The following is an 18476-nucleotide window of genomic DNA, read 5'->3' on the forward strand; positions in this document are numbered from 1 at the left end:
AGAATGTGTTTGTGATGGGGCCGGTATGGCGGACAGTGTCTGCAGTCCGGGGGGTCAGTGTGTTTGCCTGCTTAACTACGGGGGGCAGGAGTGTGACGAGTGTGCACCAGGCTACTACGGCTACCCGGACTGTGCTGGTGAGTGGGATCCAGATCCCTCAATACCCCACCAGTGTAATTATGATCGACAAAACAACTGGGTGCATGTAACCTCCGCTGGTCTGAGTGGTGGTGGAAAAAATGTGGATGCTGGTTTCACCGGACTTAACTGTGGCCTCTTCTCATGACACTGTGGAGCAAACGTCCTCATTCTCCCACAGTATCCCATGAAGTCCCACTGCGTCATCCAAATTCATGTAATCTGCATGGCACTCAAATGAACTTAAACACGAGATATATTTGGATTCCTGCCTTTTATGGAATTATATTTGATAACAGTATAGCTATTATTATCTAATGTTCTTAGCAAAGTTGTTTCCTGTCACCAGCCTGCCGATGTTCACCCGAAGGGTCCCATGGCAACGTATGCAACCCAGTGTCGGGTCAGTGTCTGTGTTTGCCAGGGGTGGTGGGGCAGCAGTGTGACCGCTGTGCGTCTGGACTCAGGTTCCCTCGATGTGCAGGTAACCACACAGCAACATACATGCAGTCTTTTTTTCCAATGAAGCAGAAAAATAGTTATTACTTAAGCAAATAATTTATATTTGTACATTTTTTCAAGTTGTTCCATGTGTTTTAAAATATTTGACCAACCTTGTGCTATATTTAACCGTGTAACACACTGATTCTCATGTTTTTCTTTAATTCTTCCCTCATTTTATCCTTTTAGCCTCCATAAGCCAGTGCAATGTTGCAGGGACCGAGGTCGCCAATCCTCAAACGGTATGCCACTCTCAATAAACTTTGATTTTTTTACCACACCCCAACCTTTAACCAACTGAAGAGGTTGCAGCCTAACGTCAGCACTGGCCCTTTGGGTGTGGTTTTACACAGACTACAACAGTCCTAGTTGAAAAGAGAACTTTGCTGCTACAAGGATGTGTGTTTTTTCCCCCTGAAATGTAAATGTAATTAAAAGAAGGAAAAGATACTTCCTTCCATTTTGAAGAGGAAGGAAAAACCACAACATCTGAGCTAATTCCATGTTAATCTGGAAGGTTGCGTTCTTCCTTTTATTTTTGACACGTGTTATGTACTTGTTTGAAAGAAAGAAAAGCAGCCACTCGTGACTGATTTCAAATAAATTTCTTAACAAACACAATTCAGCATTCAAAAGTAGCTGCCAGTTATCTTTATGTTCCTTATCTGTTGATTCAGGGCCACTGCCTGTGCCTACCAAACGTAAAGGGAACCTTGTGCGACATGTGTAAACCTCTGTACTGGAATCTGGCTACCGATAACCCTCGTGGCTGCACAGGTAAGTGAATGGAATTAAAACGGACAACTAAACCAGACTTAAGAATTAAGGCGCATTAGTTCTGGTCACTGACCCCATTTTTTCCCACTGTATTAAATCGCCAGTAGCAATCTGTCACGGTACTGATATGGGTCTCGACCCCTCTAAACCAGAGGATATGTCAACACAACCCTGTCAACAAGGCCGGATCTGCCTTCCTGTCCCACAGAGGGGAGCTGAGGAATAAGACGTTAATACAGGCAAATTACTACTGAGTACTTCCAGTGTGGAGCTGCTGGGATTCAAACTGTGACGGAGCAGTAATGAGTATCTGGTGGCACATTAAAAACATGTAATGCCTCTGGACTGGTGCTTTGTCCATTCTCCACGCACATAAAAAATACTCCACTGGAAATACTTATTGTTCAGCCTCTGAGGAAAGATTTCCAGGCTTTGTCTAGAGTACCTGTCTAATGTTACAGTTCTGCTCTCCAGCAAGAATGTTATCGCTACCACGCTGCCTGAAGACACAAGAAAAGAAGGAGCTTTTAATATCCTAAGAATGCCTCTGGTTGACCGTGGCCGGACATTTTTCCACTGGGTTGAAAGCGAGCTCCGGCAGTAAAGCTCCTCTGGACCTTTTGATGTACAGATCTCTGCAGATTGGAGGGTTTTGTGCTGTTGCGTTTCACCCATGAAAGTGTCAAAATCCTGTAATCAGAGTCTATTCACTGTAGACACCCCCCCCTCCCTTTCACGTTTTCATTATCCTTCACCCCTCTCGCTCTGTCTCCCCCTCTCATACCAGAGTGTCGGTGTGATTTGAAAGGGACGCTGAGTGGTGTTGGAGAGTGTGAACAGGTGAGTGATACTACACAAGCAGGGATAATAATACGACCGCCGGTGACTGATACAGAGGAATTAATCAAATTGAGTTTCATTAAAGTTCACAGTCACATGCTGCACTTCTGACTGATCTGCTTTTCCACAATCACATTTTCTCCCGATGATCTGTTTGCCTAGAAAAGTGGACAGTGTCGCTGTAAGCCTTTCGCATGTGGACACTCGTGTGACACCTGTAAGGACGGATACTTCATGCAGCAGAAAAAGAATTACTTCGGATGTCAGGGTAAGAAAGATATCCTACCTGACCACATTCCCAACATCAAATTCACTTGCATTTACTGCCTACCATTTTCTGGCACATAAACAAACAGGCTGTTTTCTTCAGGTCTCCACAGATTGGTTATTTTTAAATAGCACCTTTTGGAATCTGTCCAGTAGATTGCCTCCGCTTGCAGTGTATTCTTATGGGGCAACTGCGCCAGTCCACGAAATGGCCACTAAAAAGGGGTTTTGTCATCAATAAAATGCGTAAATTGTTATTCTGGGTCTTTGCTAAGAGTCTGGCAACATTACTCACTCTCACTTCTCATGAGACAGGAAGATGGAAGAGAGGGTTTCACTCAAATAAACTATGCCTATGCTGTAGAGACTGGGACCTGTTGATGCCCGACAGTGGTAGTCATCATCTGTCCACAGGTGATTCCTTGGACACTACACAATGCTGTGTGACCACGTTGGAGAATTTCCCTGTCTAATCGACAGGGCTCTGCTGGAGACATTCTTCATTCATCCTCGTTTTTTGACGGGTTTTAGTGGACATTTCATGAACTGTAGCAGTTGCCCCATAAGATTAAATTGTAGCCACTGCTGTCAGTGCTGCTGAACTTCACCTATCATGTGGAGAATTGTGACCCTTATAGTCATCTATAGCTTAAATCGATTTTTCAGGGTGCACAGAATCCACATTGAGAAAATAGATTTCATCCCTAGAAATAATAACTTCCTTTTTCTTTGCCTGATAGGTTGTCAGTGTGATGTAGGCGGGGCCATTGGCATGGCGTGTGATGAGGCATCAGGAAAGTGTCAATGTCGGAAGAACATAGTTGGCCCCAAATGCACCGAGTAAGATTTTAATTCATTTAGATTCTGACAATTTTTTCTTTTTTTGCTGTTGTGATTAACTAAATGTTTTTGATTTATATTCTCATGTACCTTGTTATAGGCCAGCACCGAGCTACTACTTCCCTTCTTTGCACCAGCTGAAGTTTGAGGTTGAGGATGGCACTTCTCCAAACGCCAGACCGGTGCGCTTCGGTTATAACCCACAAGAGTTCCCAGATTTCAGCTGGCGAGGTTATGCTATAATGTCCCCCGCACAGGTGAGTACGTATTCAAATGAGGACCTTAATGAATTGAATGACTTGTGATTATAAATTACATTATGGCTTGGAAATTCTTTTGTGATCTGCCACTTCAAGAACTTTGTATCTTCCTTTTTTTATCCTTTTTCTGTCTGTTCTGATACCACTGTGATTCTTTTTGCTTTTACCTCTGCACTGATATCTCTGCTTTAAACACACAAGCCTCTCTTTATATCAGGGCTGATGTAAGAATGTGGATACCAGCTCCCCTATAACTAACCCTATCTCTCTTCAGCCGGACGTGATCCTAACACTTTCCCTTGGCTTTCCTGGCCCTTTCCATATTGTACTGCGCTACGCCACCCCCAAACAAAGGGGGAGAAAACGAGTGCGAGCAAGGATCTTGGTGGTGGATGAAGCTGGCTTTCAGTCTTGCTGTGACTGTAAGTGAAGGGCCTGCCTTGCTTTTTGGACGTATTTCCCTCTCGTCACCTTGCTCGCTGTCTGTTGAATAACCCGCCCTTGTCTGTTTCACTTCTCCGCTCACCGGACATGATCTTTAACCCTCTCTGTTACACCCTCATCATGGTCTCCTCAAACCTGTGTGTGCTGAAGCAGTCAGCTGTGTGTCGCTCTCGCCCCGCAGAGTGACGTCAGAGTAACAGTGCATGTTGACCCAAGAGAAGGAAGGCAGCACTTGTTCCGTGTGGTTCTGCGATTCATTAACCCGAGCAGCTCCAGTGTGACTGGTAGCGTCAGGGCTACCAATAACAGAGGCACTGCAGGTGAATCCGCTTTTTCATTCCACAAACTAACCCATCATTAAAAAAAAAAAAATCATTCCCTTACTGACAGTTATATGTAAGTTTCTCTGATAATATTCCACCCAGCAGTGGTATATTTTTCTGTTAAGTGTGTAAAATTACTCATTTCACTCACTACAGGGTCAGACCAGAGTAAGGAAGTAATATTCCCAGAGAGCCGCTCGCCATCCTTCCTCACCGTCCCGGGAGAGGGATTTGCCGAGCCCTTTGCTTTGACTCCTGGGAAATGGACCATTCACATAAAGGCCGAGGGGATCCTGCTGGTGAGGAAGACTCTGATGTAGAAGTTATCTTGTAAAAAGTGCATTTTGTTCAATTTTCTTTTGATTAAAAATAACAAATATGTATATAAACTGAACTCCTAATATAGACACTATCACTATCACTCTCACTTCTCAGGACTATTTAGTGCTGCTGCCCAGGGATTATTATGAAGCACCTCTGCTGCAGGAGAAGATCACAGAGCCCTGCACTTACCTGCCCTCCGCAAACAGGAACGCAAAGTAATTATTTAATGAATCTGTTCGGTCCATTCATACTCACCACCTTGTTTTCAGACAAAGATTTCTAGATTGATTTATCTTAACATGGTCCTACAGAAGTCATATCATATTATAATCATAATGGAGATGAGGGTTTATAATGCCTCCGACAGTAACAGCCAGTGGCCGGATTATGTTTATGTTGTCCGTCTGTCCATTTATTTCTTGTGAACACGTTGTCTCAAGAACGCCTTCAGGGAGTTTCTTCAAATTTGGTGCAAATTAAATGTTCAGACTCAAGAATGAGCTGTTTAGAAATCAAAGATTACCTGATGAGATTTCAGCGGTCAAAGGTCACAGTCACAATCATCACATACAGATGAAGGGGAAGTAGAGAAATCCCACAATGCTCTGAGCAGACAATCAAAATAGGATAACCATCAAAAAGCAGCTAAACCAGGATGATGATGTAATAATCTTTTATCATTCATGCTGAATCTGACTATGTCCGTGTGTCTCTGTCTCAGCTGTTTATTGTACAAGAATGTGGCCATGGACGGCTTTAGCTCCACGCTGGGCTCACAGGGAAGACTCTCCAGTCGCAGTGGGCGCAGGAGGAGGCAGGCTCGTGTGCGGCGTCCCACCCCAGATCACCCTGAGATGGCTGATCTCAGTGGCAGACAGGTGGGAAGCCATGACTTAATACATATACAATGTAACCACCGACTGGATTTAGAGCGTGGTTTCAGTATTATAGACTCTACCTTTACAGTATAAAAGGGTTGAACACTAGACTAAAGGTCACTGGGCAGGTTCCTATCAGTTGTTTTAAAGTCCAGAATCAAAGATTATACCTGTGTCATCTTTCAAGTAACTTCTTGAACTTCCTTTTGACCTTTCCTCGTAAATGTCATTCTCTCAAAACCGTTCCGTGTCCATTTTATGTTCTGTTCATGTGTCCTATAGTCTCAGCTCCAGCTCAGTTTGCGAGTGCCTCGCTCTGGCCCATACGCTCTGGTGCTGGAGTACGCCAGCGAGGTGGATGCTGTCCAGAATGTCAACATACTCATCGGCGGTCAGCTAGAAGGCCAGATCCCGGCCAGGGCTAATATTTACAGTTGTGCCTACAGGTAAGTCCTGCACTTGTTGCTCCAGCTTCCACAGATATGTTGTCTTGATCTTTACAGTGTGTGAGAAAAAGTTCAGGTAATCGCAGTTGTAGATTATACGTGTTTGTAGCTGTAGTATCTTTTCACCCCTGTAGCTTCTTGTGCCGGAGTGTGGCAGTGGACAGCAGTAATCAGGTGGCAGCGCTGCAGCTCTCTCATAGGACAGACCTTCTCCTGCAAATTTCCACAACCTCACTCCTGCTGGTGAGAGAAATGTTTCCGCGAAAAAAATCATTATGGCTCATAAATTAGACGACAATGTAAATTAAATTCACGTGTTTCTCCTGATAGTACAAAGTGTATGCAGTGCCTGCGGAGGAGTTCTCCATTGATTATGTCGACCCCAAGGTGCTTTGTGTCTCCACTAATGGCCGCTTCAGCGAAGACAGGTAAGTCACCTTGAATATACCTCATTGCATGTTTTCAACAACACACTTCTACAACACCCATGAATGGAAGCTGCAATTTTGGAGATGATGAAGCAAGACTGGTTCTTTGTCCTGCGTAGTTGTGCAGAGACACATCTGTTTTCCAGGTGTGATTGCGTTCCTGCTGCCGGGCAAGATCATTTACCTGAGGCTAAACGTCAGGTCAAACTTTCTCTGGCTCTCACAGTAACTTTACTCTCACTCTGAACCTAATCACAAGGTTAGATGTTACAGTTACACAGTTACAGTGTCCCAAAAGCCAAAATACAACAAAGAAAAAGTTGGAAATGGCTTGAAAGCAAAAGTAAATATTAAAGATAATTAAAAACCGTCAGAGAATAAAAGTAGGAATCAGTGTTTCCCCATCAAAACAAGAAAATGTTACTATATCAGTTTAGTTTCTGAATCTGGAAAGACAAGTGCACATTTAACCAAGTTCCAATACCAGCATCAGAAATACCTCTGATACTGCCCAACATGCTGAGTCGGGCATCAGCGAGGACGCAAATCTAGCTACTGATCCAATACTACGTCTTTAAAGTGTATTGGTTTCACCCAGATAAAACTGCATTTTTCTTTTTCACTCGATGGTACAGTTTAAGTCTGTGATGTGTAATCCCGGGATTTATGTGTATAGATGAGAAAAGACTGCGATAGCCAGAGGATGTCATGACTGACATTTTAGGTGTGACTGACCCCCCAAACACTTTCAACCACTTGTTTACTGTTTCCAGTCAGCACTGTGTTCTGAGGCAGTTCGACAAGCCAACGTCGGCCGGGATTTTGTCTGCTGCCCGTGACGGACTCCTGTCATCCCCGCCAGTCGTTGCTCCCCAGCCAGAATACGACGAGGACTCGAGAAGGAGACGACAGACGACGGGTTTCCCCGTCCAGGAACCGCAAGGTGTTGGGGTACTGCTCAAATTCCCTCAGGTATTAGATTATGAAAGAAAATGCATTTCTCCTAACCCTTTTAAATATATTTGCTGTGGTGAGCTTGAGATGATCTAGGATTACCAACCCTAGCTTTAAGTTTCCTCGCCTTTTTTTCTTTTCCAGACAGAGATCAGTTTCTCTCCCAGGGTGCCCCTCCCGGGCAGGTATGTGGTTGTGGTCCATTATCGCCAGCCTGAACATACCTCCTTCCCTGTGGAGGTCCGGGTGGACGCAGGGCGTGACTGGAGGGGTGAGTGTGCTTGAGAAAGTCCGGCTGACTAACGTGTGGTCAAATAGAATTAAGGAGTTTATTCGCTCCTGTTGGATAGAAGCATGTTTACTCTGGAAAAGCCTTCTCAGTTAGGGGGTCGATTCCTCCTTAAGATTAGATTAAATCCCTGGGCTCATGACAAGATAATGAAAAGACTTCGACACACTTCCCTATATGGCTTCAATGGAGAATCTGATTGTTGTATTCTCCTTCTGTCACTCAGCTTCAACTCTGCCTTTCTCTTGCAGGTTCAATAAATGCATCCTTCTGCCCCGCGGTGTCCGGCTGCAGGGAGGTCGTCATCGCTGACGGACGCATTGCCCTCGACTTGGACCAAAATATTTGGCGGCCACCCACCATTTCTGTCATCGTGCCACCTAGGAAGACCCTTACTCTGGTCAGTTTTTGACGTGAGAAGTCAGGCAGGGTTTTGATGATCCTTTTCCACTTCATTTGTAAGAATTAAATGAGAAAAATCCTTTAAGACATTGAGTGTCTCTTCTGTGTAAAGAGTGTTTGAGAAGTTGAGGACTTGGCATGCTGAGGTCCTCTCTCCTCAGTGTTGTGCCAAACCACTAACAACAACAATGAAGGGCCTGTGTTCTCCCTGGCAGCCCCCACAAAGCTTTATGCAAGCTAAGCTTCCAACCTCTGGGGCAGGTCGGTTTTTGTTTGCTGGTTTTCTTTTGCTACTCTAGATAAAATCCAACAGAAAAAATAAAACTGTCTGAAACACCTTAAAACACGGAGATTATCCATTTATCTCTTTCTTACATCTGACTGATAAATATATTTTAAGAACAAAACAATCCAAAGTGGATGTCCTTACTGAGATTGTGTGTTTTTATCTTTTTCTTATGCTTTGTATCATTTGTGTAGGATTATATCTTACTGGTTCCTGACAACAGTTACAGCCCAGATCTGCTGAAAGAGAAGCCGCTGGACAACTCTGCAGATTTCGTACAGCAATGTCGAGGAGAAGGGTTTTATATCGAGTAGGTATCCACCATGTCAGTAAAACAAGCTGGACACAAATCCATTAGATATCTTTGTTATCCGGGCAGTGATCTATTTATCCTGCAGTAGCAGTGGCACAGTTTTTAAATAAAAAAGTGCATGGACGTTTTTGTAAATTGTGCCTTCTAGCTGTAATAATCTGGTGTTTAACCACATCTGCATTTTAAGGAAATACTTTTCTTTCTCTCTTTCTTCAGCCCGAGAACTTCCTCCCAGTTCTGCAGGGACTCAGCCCGCTCTCTCGTCGCAGCCTACAACGACGGAGCTCTGGCCTGCGACTGCGAGAAGTCCGGCTCGACGGGAGCTGCCTGTGATCCAGTTGGAGGACAGTGTCCCTGCAGGCAGCACATCATTGGTCGACGGTGCACGAAATGTGCCACCGGCTACTATAGCTTCCCTTACTGCAGACGTGAGAAAACATTCAATTCAATAAAATTTTATTTGTATAAAGCCAAATCATAATATACATTATCTCAAGGCACTTTACATAGTTGGTATCTGTGGAGAGAAAAAAACCTCATGAACTGGAAGAAACCTCCAGCAGAGAAAAATGGGGAGCAGAGGAGAGATGGGTGTAAAAGAGGGGAGAGAGAAAGGAGAGAGATATAGGGGCGAGGAGGAGAGAGAGGAGAGAGAGACCAGGAACAGTTGTGCACCATCAGGTTTCAGCTCTGACACACTAGTTGTTATAATGTGATAATTATACATTCTCTTTTGACTTGTGTTGGGATGTGAGTGTAGACACCTACCACATAAAGCTCTCTACCTAACTTTTCTTTAAAACCATCACTTCATCCCTCTAATTTCCACTCAGGATTACATTATTTCACAAATAAATTCCATTCTCTCCACTGCAGCGTGTCAGTGTGGTCGCCGCCTGTGCGACGAGGTGACGGGAAGCTGTATCTGCCCTCCTCAGACGGTCAAACCAGCCTGCGACATGTGTCTGAGTCAGACTTTCAACTACCACCCTTTGCTGGGCTGCGAGGGCTGCGAGTGTTCCCCAAATGGCATCAAGGCCAACGCAGGACCGGACTGTGAACGCACCACGGGACAGTGCAGGTGAGAGGAGAGCAGGGACTATAGCATTTATTAGCAAGACGGATAAATGAAACCGCTTGTAGCTATTTACTGTGTATTGTACTAATGACCAGGAATTTTAAAAAATGCAGTCATGTTGCCACGTTTCATTTTTACCTGGAGTGACATTTAGATTATTTATTTTCTAACAAGAGGGGACACCGTTTTTATAACTTGAATTTATTAACTATTTACCTTCATCTAATGTATAGGAACTCCGATTTTAAGCTTCACCGTTTGTTTTTTAATAATCTGTCAATATGTACTTTTACAGAATAGCTTTACTTTTTTTGTTTTCTTTTATCCTTTTATTTTGGCATTTCTTTTAAATGATGTTGAAATGTAAAACACATTGTACATTGTACATGGCTGTTTCGAAAGGTGCTATATGAATGAAGTTTTTTTATTATTATTATAAAAGTTATTACAGTTGAAATGTTACTAAATGTTGTAATTGTAAATTGTAGATTTTATCATTTAAAAATGTCAGTGTAATATAGAGTATTTTGGAATAAATATTCTCTTACATCCACTAATTTTTGGAGGGATATAAAATGGTAGGTGCGGCCTGCAGCTTTTTACAGTGAAAGTGAAACGTGACACCAAACCCCTCAAAGTGCTTAAAGAGGAGATTCGTTCACAGTCCCGTCAGGCTGATGTACAGGTTGTCTGTCTCTGTCCTGGAGGTTTTCCATCACTCAGTTGACGCAAAACAAACCAATGGAATGCATGAACAAGTAGCAGCAACATACAGAGCAGGATGTGGTTAAACAGTATTTTCACATTTACGAAAAGCCTAATTAAATAAAATTGAGTGTAGTCCTTACATTTCCCGGTAACAACATGCACAGAATGAAGCAACATGACTGTTTTGTGGATTTAAAATTTGACTGAAGATAATGTGCGTTTTGTGCAGTTGCAAGCCTCGGATTGCAGGCCGGAAGTGTGACCGCTGCGCTCCAGGTTACTATCGCTTCCCCGACTGTGTGCCATGTAACTGTAATCAAGGTGGCGTCACACCTGACGTGTGCCACCCAGACACAGGGAGGTGTCTCTGCAGGGTGAGGTCCCTTCATTCAAAATTCTAGCCTCAAAACTCCTCTTACTCATTTTTGTCTATTTCTCTTTCCTCGCTCTGACCTCCTCTCTCTCTCTTATGGCTGCCGTGTTTGTAGAGGAATGTAGCCGGTGTCAGGTGCGGTACCTGTCGGGAAGGTTCCTTCTATTTTGACTCCTCCAACCCTCACGGCTGCAGCAGCTGCTTCTGCTTCGGAGCCACTGACCAGTGTCAGAGCTCCAGCAAACGCAGGGGGAAGGTGTGTGTTTGCTTTTGGTGCTCCTGCAAGTCTGTGAATGCAAATTTCATGCCGACAAAACCCTCTGGCTAATGGCAGCTAATAAATGTGGTGAAATGTTGTGTGTTTAAGGAAAAATGCATAAACAGGTGTTGTTCTGGAAAAGGACATACACTGGCATGATAGACAGCATACGTTGCCATGGCGACGGCACGTTACCTCATGAGTATTCATAACTTCAAAGATTATATCATGACGTCATCATGCCAAACCTTGCTGCTCTAAATCTCCAGCTTAGGGAGGTGTTTGTCTGATTGTATTAAACTAACACTACTTCAAAATAAAGTCATAAATGTTTGGAATAACACATTACAACAGGGTTTTAGGATGGATGTTTCACTTGTTACCCCTCATACTCCCCGTTGTCAGTTTGTGGAGATGCAGGGCTGGCGTTTAGTAAGACCGGACCAGGGGGAGGTTCCCTCTGTGCTGAACACAGCCAGTAACGAGGTGGTGGCAGACGTCCAGGAGCTTCCTTCTACAGTGCAGACTCTACACTGGGTGGCACCACAGTCCTACCTGGGAGACAGAGTGAGTCACTGGAGGGAAGGAGCACCAAGGCAACAAGATCTACTGTTAATAACTGTTTACTAATGATTAAATATGTGAATATGTGCTGTGTGGTATCTCCAGAGTGAGAGATTAAAAGATATTAGAGAGATAGATAGATGGAAAGGTGAAGTAAAAGTCAATATATTATAAATAATACTCCAAAACCTTCGTCCGTGATTTTTTTCACAACAAATAGTTGAGATCTGAGGATACGCTTCACATCTCCCAGGTGTGTCTTCACTTCTGAATAACTGGGTTCAGATAACTGAGTTTAACTTATTTCTTTTGCAATGCTGCAACGTCCCTGAATTCATATGAACTACATTAACTAGTAAAATGTTATATAAGTGATAGAAATGATGGTTCTTACTATCCTAGTTGAGAAATAAAACTAAGATTGTATAGATAAATCATTTTCCTTTAACCTATTTCTTGTATTTTATTTGTTTCTGCAGTTTTTACAGATAAACTTGACGGATCTCTCCTTTTCTCTAAGGTTACATCTTACGGTGGTTTCCTCACCTACCAGTCCAAATCCTTCGGGATCCCCAGCGAGGGGATGACTCTGAAGGACAGACGACCTGATGTCGTGCTGACTGTGTGTATATTCTCACCATATCTTCATATCCTTTCTTGTTTATTTTCAATTTATTAATCCAAGTCACTATTTCTCCCTATAGGGTCGGGATATGACCCTGATCCACATGGCTCCTCAAGTCCCACTTGCAGACAGGCTGTATCAGGGCAGAGTCCATCTTGTGGAGGTAAAGAATAATTCAAACACATTAAATATAAGCTTTGGCAGGAATGAACTAGATAACCATAATTTAATACATTGTTCTGCAATAAAGTGTCGGACAAACAGACAAATATAAGTTACTTCTGCATCATAGCAAATCTGACAAAGACTAATGTTTAAGAAGAGTCTCCACCTTCAGATTTCTAGTCCCCACATAACAAATCTGTCGCCTGCAGGGAAACTGGCGTCATGCTATCACCAACAGGCCCGTGTCCAGAGAGGAACTCATGATGGTCCTAGCCGGTCTGGTGGGCCTGAGGATCCGAGCCTTGTACTTCACCCAGAGCCAGCGTCTGAGTCTGGGGGAGGTGGGCTTTGAGGAGGCGACCAACACAGGGACGGGGAGTCCTGGAAACAACGTAGAGTATTGTTCCTGTCCGCCTCAGTACACCGGAGATTCCTGTGAGGTGAGACACTAAAAAGGCAGTTTATTAAATACAATTTAAAGGTCCAGTGTGTAAGATTTAGGTGAAAGGGATCTATTGACAGAAATTTAATATAAAATAATCCTAGTGATGTTTTCATGAGTGTGTTTCATCTTAATTATACAAATTGTTGTTTTATTTACCCTAGAATGGGCAACTTTATATTGAAATACTTTATATTTACATCAGGGGGGCTCCTCTCTATGGAGGCCGCCATGTTTCTTGTAGTAGCCCAGACTGGACAAACTAAACATCCTTTGAGTTTTTATGAAAACTGAAGGTTACCACAGATTCTCTTTCATGTTTGGAAGGGGAGGGTGAGGTGAGGGGTGTTCAGCTGCCACATGCAACTTCACCACTTTATCTCACAATATTCTACAAACTGCAACTTTAAGGCGTCTAAATATTTGTTAGAGGAGTTTATGATTTTTAGGCAACAACCAAGCTTTGGAGACAAAACCTGAGAGGGTATGTGGCTCAAATCTATAGATGGCATGTGTAGTTGAGTCTGATGGAAAAAGTGGAAAATGAAAAAGAAAAATATTACGAGGAGCGATACGGATCATTTTGTCAGGTCTGACAAACAGCGGAGAAACAGGGTGGAGCAACGATTGAGGAGTTGGACCCCATCGTCATATTTTTTGATTGTCCTGACACGCCTGAACCGAGCACCACACCCTTCACCTAGAGGATGAGTTTGTCAGCTGAGGAGCCTTGGGTGGAATGTACTGGAAAATACCGGCCGATGAGCTGTGCAGCCCAAACTGCGTAGCCCCGGGCGGGGATATGATGCACAATCACGCAGACATAATATTAGTGATTGTACAGATATAATCACCGACGTGGCTGCAGCTCACAGGAACGTTGTACAAACAAGCAGGATGTAGTTGCTAAGGATAAAGATTTGCCCGAATTCTTTATCTCCTGGGAATAGTGCTGACTGGACCGAGCGTGTTTGTGCTTCTCAAATCAGAATTGTGTTCACAGTTTGGCTCACAGAACCAAAATAAGACTTTTAATTAAACTTTTTACAGAACATTAATAAGCAGAGAGAAAAAGTAATATTGTTATTTTTTTAATTTATGGGAGTGCCACTGTGGTTTCCAATATGAGTGTTCGTGAGCCATTTTATGTTCGGGGCTGTTTGAAGGAAGGTCTATTATGCGTGCCCTGAGGTGATATGACAAGAACCTCACCCTTACACATGGGGTGAGGCAGTTGGCAACACTGTGTTGCTCATAAAACTGTGTGGGCCTGACACACCCAGTTCTGTCTCTTGTGTGTTTGAGCAGCGTGATTCAGGTGTGAGTTTGTCTGCGTTGTCTGAGGATGTCTGACTTTTCCTCTCAGTCACAAATGCTTACCACTCACTCACACACACACACACACACACAGAGATGAGTCTCCATGACATCAGAGGTCATTATATTGACGTACATTGATTTCCTGGGGACTCAATCTAACCTGACTAATACTAGTTACTTCTTGCCTAACACTAACCTTAACCTAACCTAAACTTAAGCTAAACCTAAACCTAACCTTAACCTTTCCATAAACATGTCTTCATCTTAAAATTAATGTCCCTGTAATGTGACCGTGTTAACAGATTTAGGTCCCCACAGCATTAGTAATACCTGGACCACACACACACGTTTACATAGAGTATTACAATATGTATATACAATGTTGAGGATTTATCTTTTTACAACCTGTAGTATTTGCCAAACTGTAATTTTCCTTTTCTCTATTCAGAAATGCTAATAGTGGATTTCCTGTGTGTTGTCAGTTGTGTGTGTTTGTGCACATTTAACTGTCTTAAAACAGTATATTTTTTTTTCCAGTGCAATATGCGAGAATGAAAAGGAGAGCGAGAAGGAGAGAAAGCATGTAAACACATGCATGTGTGTGCTTGTGTGCCTGCATACACTCATAGTGATCTGCAAGTCTGACTCAGGTGAGAGATGGGGCGTGTCCACACTCTCTCTGTGTGTGTGGGTGAGTGTGTGTGCTTAAGAGGCTGAGGCAGGGCAGAGTGGAGCATTATTTCACACAGACTTAACGCCTGGAATGTCAGATTCGTGTATGGATAGACAGCGGTGTGTGGGGATTTTGCTGCGGACCCTGATATGTTGGACTTTGATTGGACTGTGCTGCGGCGGCCACAGGCCCTACACCAGAGGAGAGCGAGCTCGCTACGCCAGGCATCATGGCAGATGGGCTCAGTGGACAGGGTTTCCATTCCAAAATGACCAAGGGGGACGCAATGACAGAGGACAGTCAGTTCAGTATCCCTCTATTAATGACGATGCTAGTATTCAGATTCAGGTAAAAATCCACGGAGATCTGATCTTGTTGTTTTTTTACAGCTCTTAGTGTCTCAGGTGTGGTTTGACGGGGACTTGAAGGCTGTTATCTCTGAAGGCAAAGTCCGCACTTTGCCTCTTCATTGTTAAATGTTAATGTTAGCACTCACACAATTATTTACATATCAATGTTGCAGATTGATGAGCAGGCCTGTTTTTACTGTTATAGAATTTATAGGATTTTCGCATCATGATAAACAACACAAGTTTTGAGGTATTGAATTAATTCTATTAAGCAGAAACGTTTGCTCCTGTCTGGTTAATTAATCTTTAAAATATTTTCAAAAAATCACTACGTCATTACCTATATAGCGCGATAAGTGTATTTTCAACCCCAAGTATCATAATTGTTGAGTCAAATATACAGTGGTATGACAGGGTTTATGGGTTATTCTGTGTATAAACTGTAATTTCGGTAAACCACGTTTTTATATTTGTATTTTTCTTTTCAGAAATGTGCTCCTGGTTTCTACAGAGACAGAAACAGTGGGCTTTACCTGGGCCGCTGTGTGCCCTGCGAGTGCAACGGTCTGGCTGACGAGTGTGAGGATTCGACAGGGAGGTGCCTGGTAAGTGATAAACTCTCGTTAATGACCTCAGGTTTACAGTGCAGACAACCAGACATACCTACTACCAAGAGGGATTATTTTAGTTAAGCCGACTCCAGTGTAAATCATGCCAAAGTTTATTTATGTAGCACGTTTAAAACAACTGCCAAAGTGCTGAACAGGCTTTAAACAAAGATTAAAGAATGTAAAAATATATCTGAAAAACAGAGAATGAATAGAAAAAGCAATAAAACAAGTATCATAAATAATTAAGACTTAAAATATGGCACAGTAACAGATAAAATCAAGGTCTCAAACTCCACTCGAATTGAGATCGAGTGAATACAAATTGGTCTAAGCATTAATTTAAAGGTTTTTAGGGTCTGAGATGTTCTATTATGTAGCGGTTCTAATAGAAACAGGTAACTTTTGATCCTATTACCTTTAAGGTACATCTGTGGGCACATCTTTGTCTCCTTTGCCCGTTAGGCATTATTTAATATGGCCTCCTGATTTCCTGTCATGGAGCCCCACTTGCTAATTATCCTCCTTGTTGGAAGGATGAGCCTTTACACATTTCTAAATCTCCACCATCTCCGTTGTGTTGTTCTTTTGCAAGATGCTCAAGACCGGGCTTGTGTGTGCAATGCACGCGTGGATCCACACCCTTACAGCAGCGGCTGAAAAGAGGGCATCAAACACACTGTTTGAAAATGAACCTTCTCTTTGCCCCCATGTGTAAAATCGATAAAGTGCAGTATGTGTGTAAATGTCTAGCAGCAGTGCACAAGTTTTTTTTTTTTTTTGAATACAGTGTCTCATATTTTGCTTCTTGACATCCTTCGCTCATTTGCCAGTGGCTTTAATTAACACATTACATCATTTTCAGAAATGTCAGAACAACACAGCCGGGGACCGATGTGAACGCTGCAAAGAAGGTCACTACTACGCGGCTCATAGGACGTGCAAAGTTTGCCCGTGCCCGTTCAGCGTGGCCACAAACAGGTGGGAGGGAACAAGTGGAACACTCCTTAAAACAGCTGTGTACTAATCAAAGGGGAAAATGGATTTAAATCGTAATTTCCGCTGTCACTCCACAGTTTCGCTGTAGGTTGCAGAGAGTTTTTTGGAAACCTCCAGTGCATTTGCAGATCAGGCTACACAGGAGACAAGTGTGAGAGGTGAGAGTCTGCACGGACGAGTAATGGAAATACTGTCAGCTCATTCTCAGCTGTTCTGCCTCATATTCTGACTTATTCCTCTTTATCTGAAGATGTGCTCCTGGTTACTATGGTGATCCACTGACACTAGGAGGAAGTTGCAAACCCTGTAACTGCAAAGGCAACGGGAACATCTGTGATTCCCGGACTGGAGGTTAGATCACAGACAGCCATGCATGAATTCACAATTAGATTTTCCCACATTTTGGTTAGTTTAATATGATGATTTTTCCTCTCCTCAGTTTGCAAGAACACACTGGAGCCTGGAGACACAAACACAGATGAGAAATGCCAAGGTACCTAGAGAACTGTTACCTTTGACTCTGCGACATGTATTTCACGCAAAATGTATTTATTTGTCATATTTTTTGTGTTTCAGAGTGTGACAGTTGTGCCCAGACATTACTACACGACCTGGAGAAGCTGGACGATGAGCTGGGACGTATCAAAACTCAGCTGGACAACGCCAGCGCCAGCGCCTCCTCTAAGGACCAGCTGAAGAACCTGGAGAAGGCCGTGTCCGACACCAAGGTAACACGCCATTCTCCTGAAACCACGCTCTCTCGCTGTGACAGCCACAGAAAGGGCTGATAACCTCAGAGACTTTGTCACATTCAGAAAATGCCAAATACTAACATCAGATCCACGGCCATGAGCACTGAGATCTTTGTACTTTGCACGCGACCATTTCCTACACATGCACACACTCACACGTACACACAAACGGTACGGCACAGGATGGGTGTGTTTGTTCAAACATACGAAATCCCCGCTGATAAGCACCACATCCCGTGTGTCAACACGAGTTAGAGACTGCACCACTGGATGCCAGTGTCTGTCGCAGCAACTCGTCGTGTCTCGTCCCCTCAAAATCTATGAGTTGGATCCACTTCATTTGACTGTGCATTCTTTCTACTTTTATGATGTGCAAGTCTCATGAATAATTCTCAGTGCACCAACTACCACATATGGATCTGCTGTTATAAAGCTGTCGTTACATCTCTGCTGCTTTTTTACAGATTCTTGTCAAAAAATTCAACTCTGCCATCAGCACCCAAAAGTCCAGGATCAGCCAACTGGAGGAGGACACAGGCACTCTGGTAGACGACATCAGCACCCTTAAAGGAAAGGTAGAGTGTCGGAGCCAATACTTATAGGATCACCATTCAACAAGTGAGGGGACTTGTGTGTAAATGTGTATTTTGTGTCCGTGTTTTTGTTCAGGCAGATAAAAGGTCTGTTGATGCCGACAGAGCAGTGGCAGATGTTGCTAAAACCCACAAGAGGGCGAAGGAACTGGACTCGGATATTAAAAGCATGCTCAAGAAAATCCAAGGTGAAGGGAAACTTAAATTCAGTGGCAGCACAACACCTCTTGTTACACGTCCTGTTGTCTCAAAATGTT

At 43.3% G+C, this 18476-nt stretch overlaps 1 protein-coding gene across 1 annotated transcript in view; it reads left to right on the forward strand.

Annotated features, from left to right (window-relative positions):
- Nucleotides 1-18476, forward strand: part of LOC118117187 (laminin subunit alpha-3) — a 54932-nt gene that overhangs the window by 22688 nt on the left and 13768 nt on the right. The window contains exons 16-50 of the mRNA XM_047341870.1: nt 3-137; nt 488-622; nt 829-881; nt 1317-1416; nt 2204-2256; nt 2419-2524; nt 3264-3363; nt 3464-3620; nt 4249-4387; nt 4547-4689; nt 4826-4929; nt 5436-5592; nt 5875-6038; nt 6173-6281; nt 6369-6466; nt 7240-7438; nt 7565-7691; nt 7961-8109; nt 8592-8707; nt 8927-9138; nt 9587-9791; nt 10726-10870; nt 10985-11125; nt 11534-11695; nt 12213-12314; nt 12397-12480; nt 12692-12922; nt 15756-15872; nt 16741-16856; nt 16952-17032; nt 17125-17225; nt 17314-17367; nt 17451-17602; nt 18091-18201; nt 18296-18407. Coding sequence (XP_047197826.1) covers nt 3-137; nt 488-622; nt 829-881; nt 1317-1416; nt 2204-2256; nt 2419-2524; nt 3264-3363; nt 3464-3620; nt 4249-4387; nt 4547-4689; nt 4826-4929; nt 5436-5592; nt 5875-6038; nt 6173-6281; nt 6369-6466; nt 7240-7438; nt 7565-7691; nt 7961-8109; nt 8592-8707; nt 8927-9138; nt 9587-9791; nt 10726-10870; nt 10985-11125; nt 11534-11695; nt 12213-12314; nt 12397-12480; nt 12692-12922; nt 15756-15872; nt 16741-16856; nt 16952-17032; nt 17125-17225; nt 17314-17367; nt 17451-17602; nt 18091-18201; nt 18296-18407 — 4470 coding nt within the window. The remainder of the gene's footprint in view (nt 1-2; nt 138-487; nt 623-828; nt 882-1316; nt 1417-2203; nt 2257-2418; nt 2525-3263; nt 3364-3463; nt 3621-4248; nt 4388-4546; nt 4690-4825; nt 4930-5435; nt 5593-5874; nt 6039-6172; nt 6282-6368; nt 6467-7239; nt 7439-7564; nt 7692-7960; nt 8110-8591; nt 8708-8926; nt 9139-9586; nt 9792-10725; nt 10871-10984; nt 11126-11533; nt 11696-12212; nt 12315-12396; nt 12481-12691; nt 12923-15755; nt 15873-16740; nt 16857-16951; nt 17033-17124; nt 17226-17313; nt 17368-17450; nt 17603-18090; nt 18202-18295; nt 18408-18476) is intronic.

The sequence above is a fragment of the Hippoglossus stenolepis genome, chromosome 11 (genome assembly GCF_022539355.2).
Source record: "Hippoglossus stenolepis isolate QCI-W04-F060 chromosome 11, HSTE1.2, whole genome shotgun sequence".
Classification (NCBI taxonomy): domain Eukaryota; kingdom Metazoa; phylum Chordata; class Actinopteri; order Pleuronectiformes; family Pleuronectidae; genus Hippoglossus; species Hippoglossus stenolepis.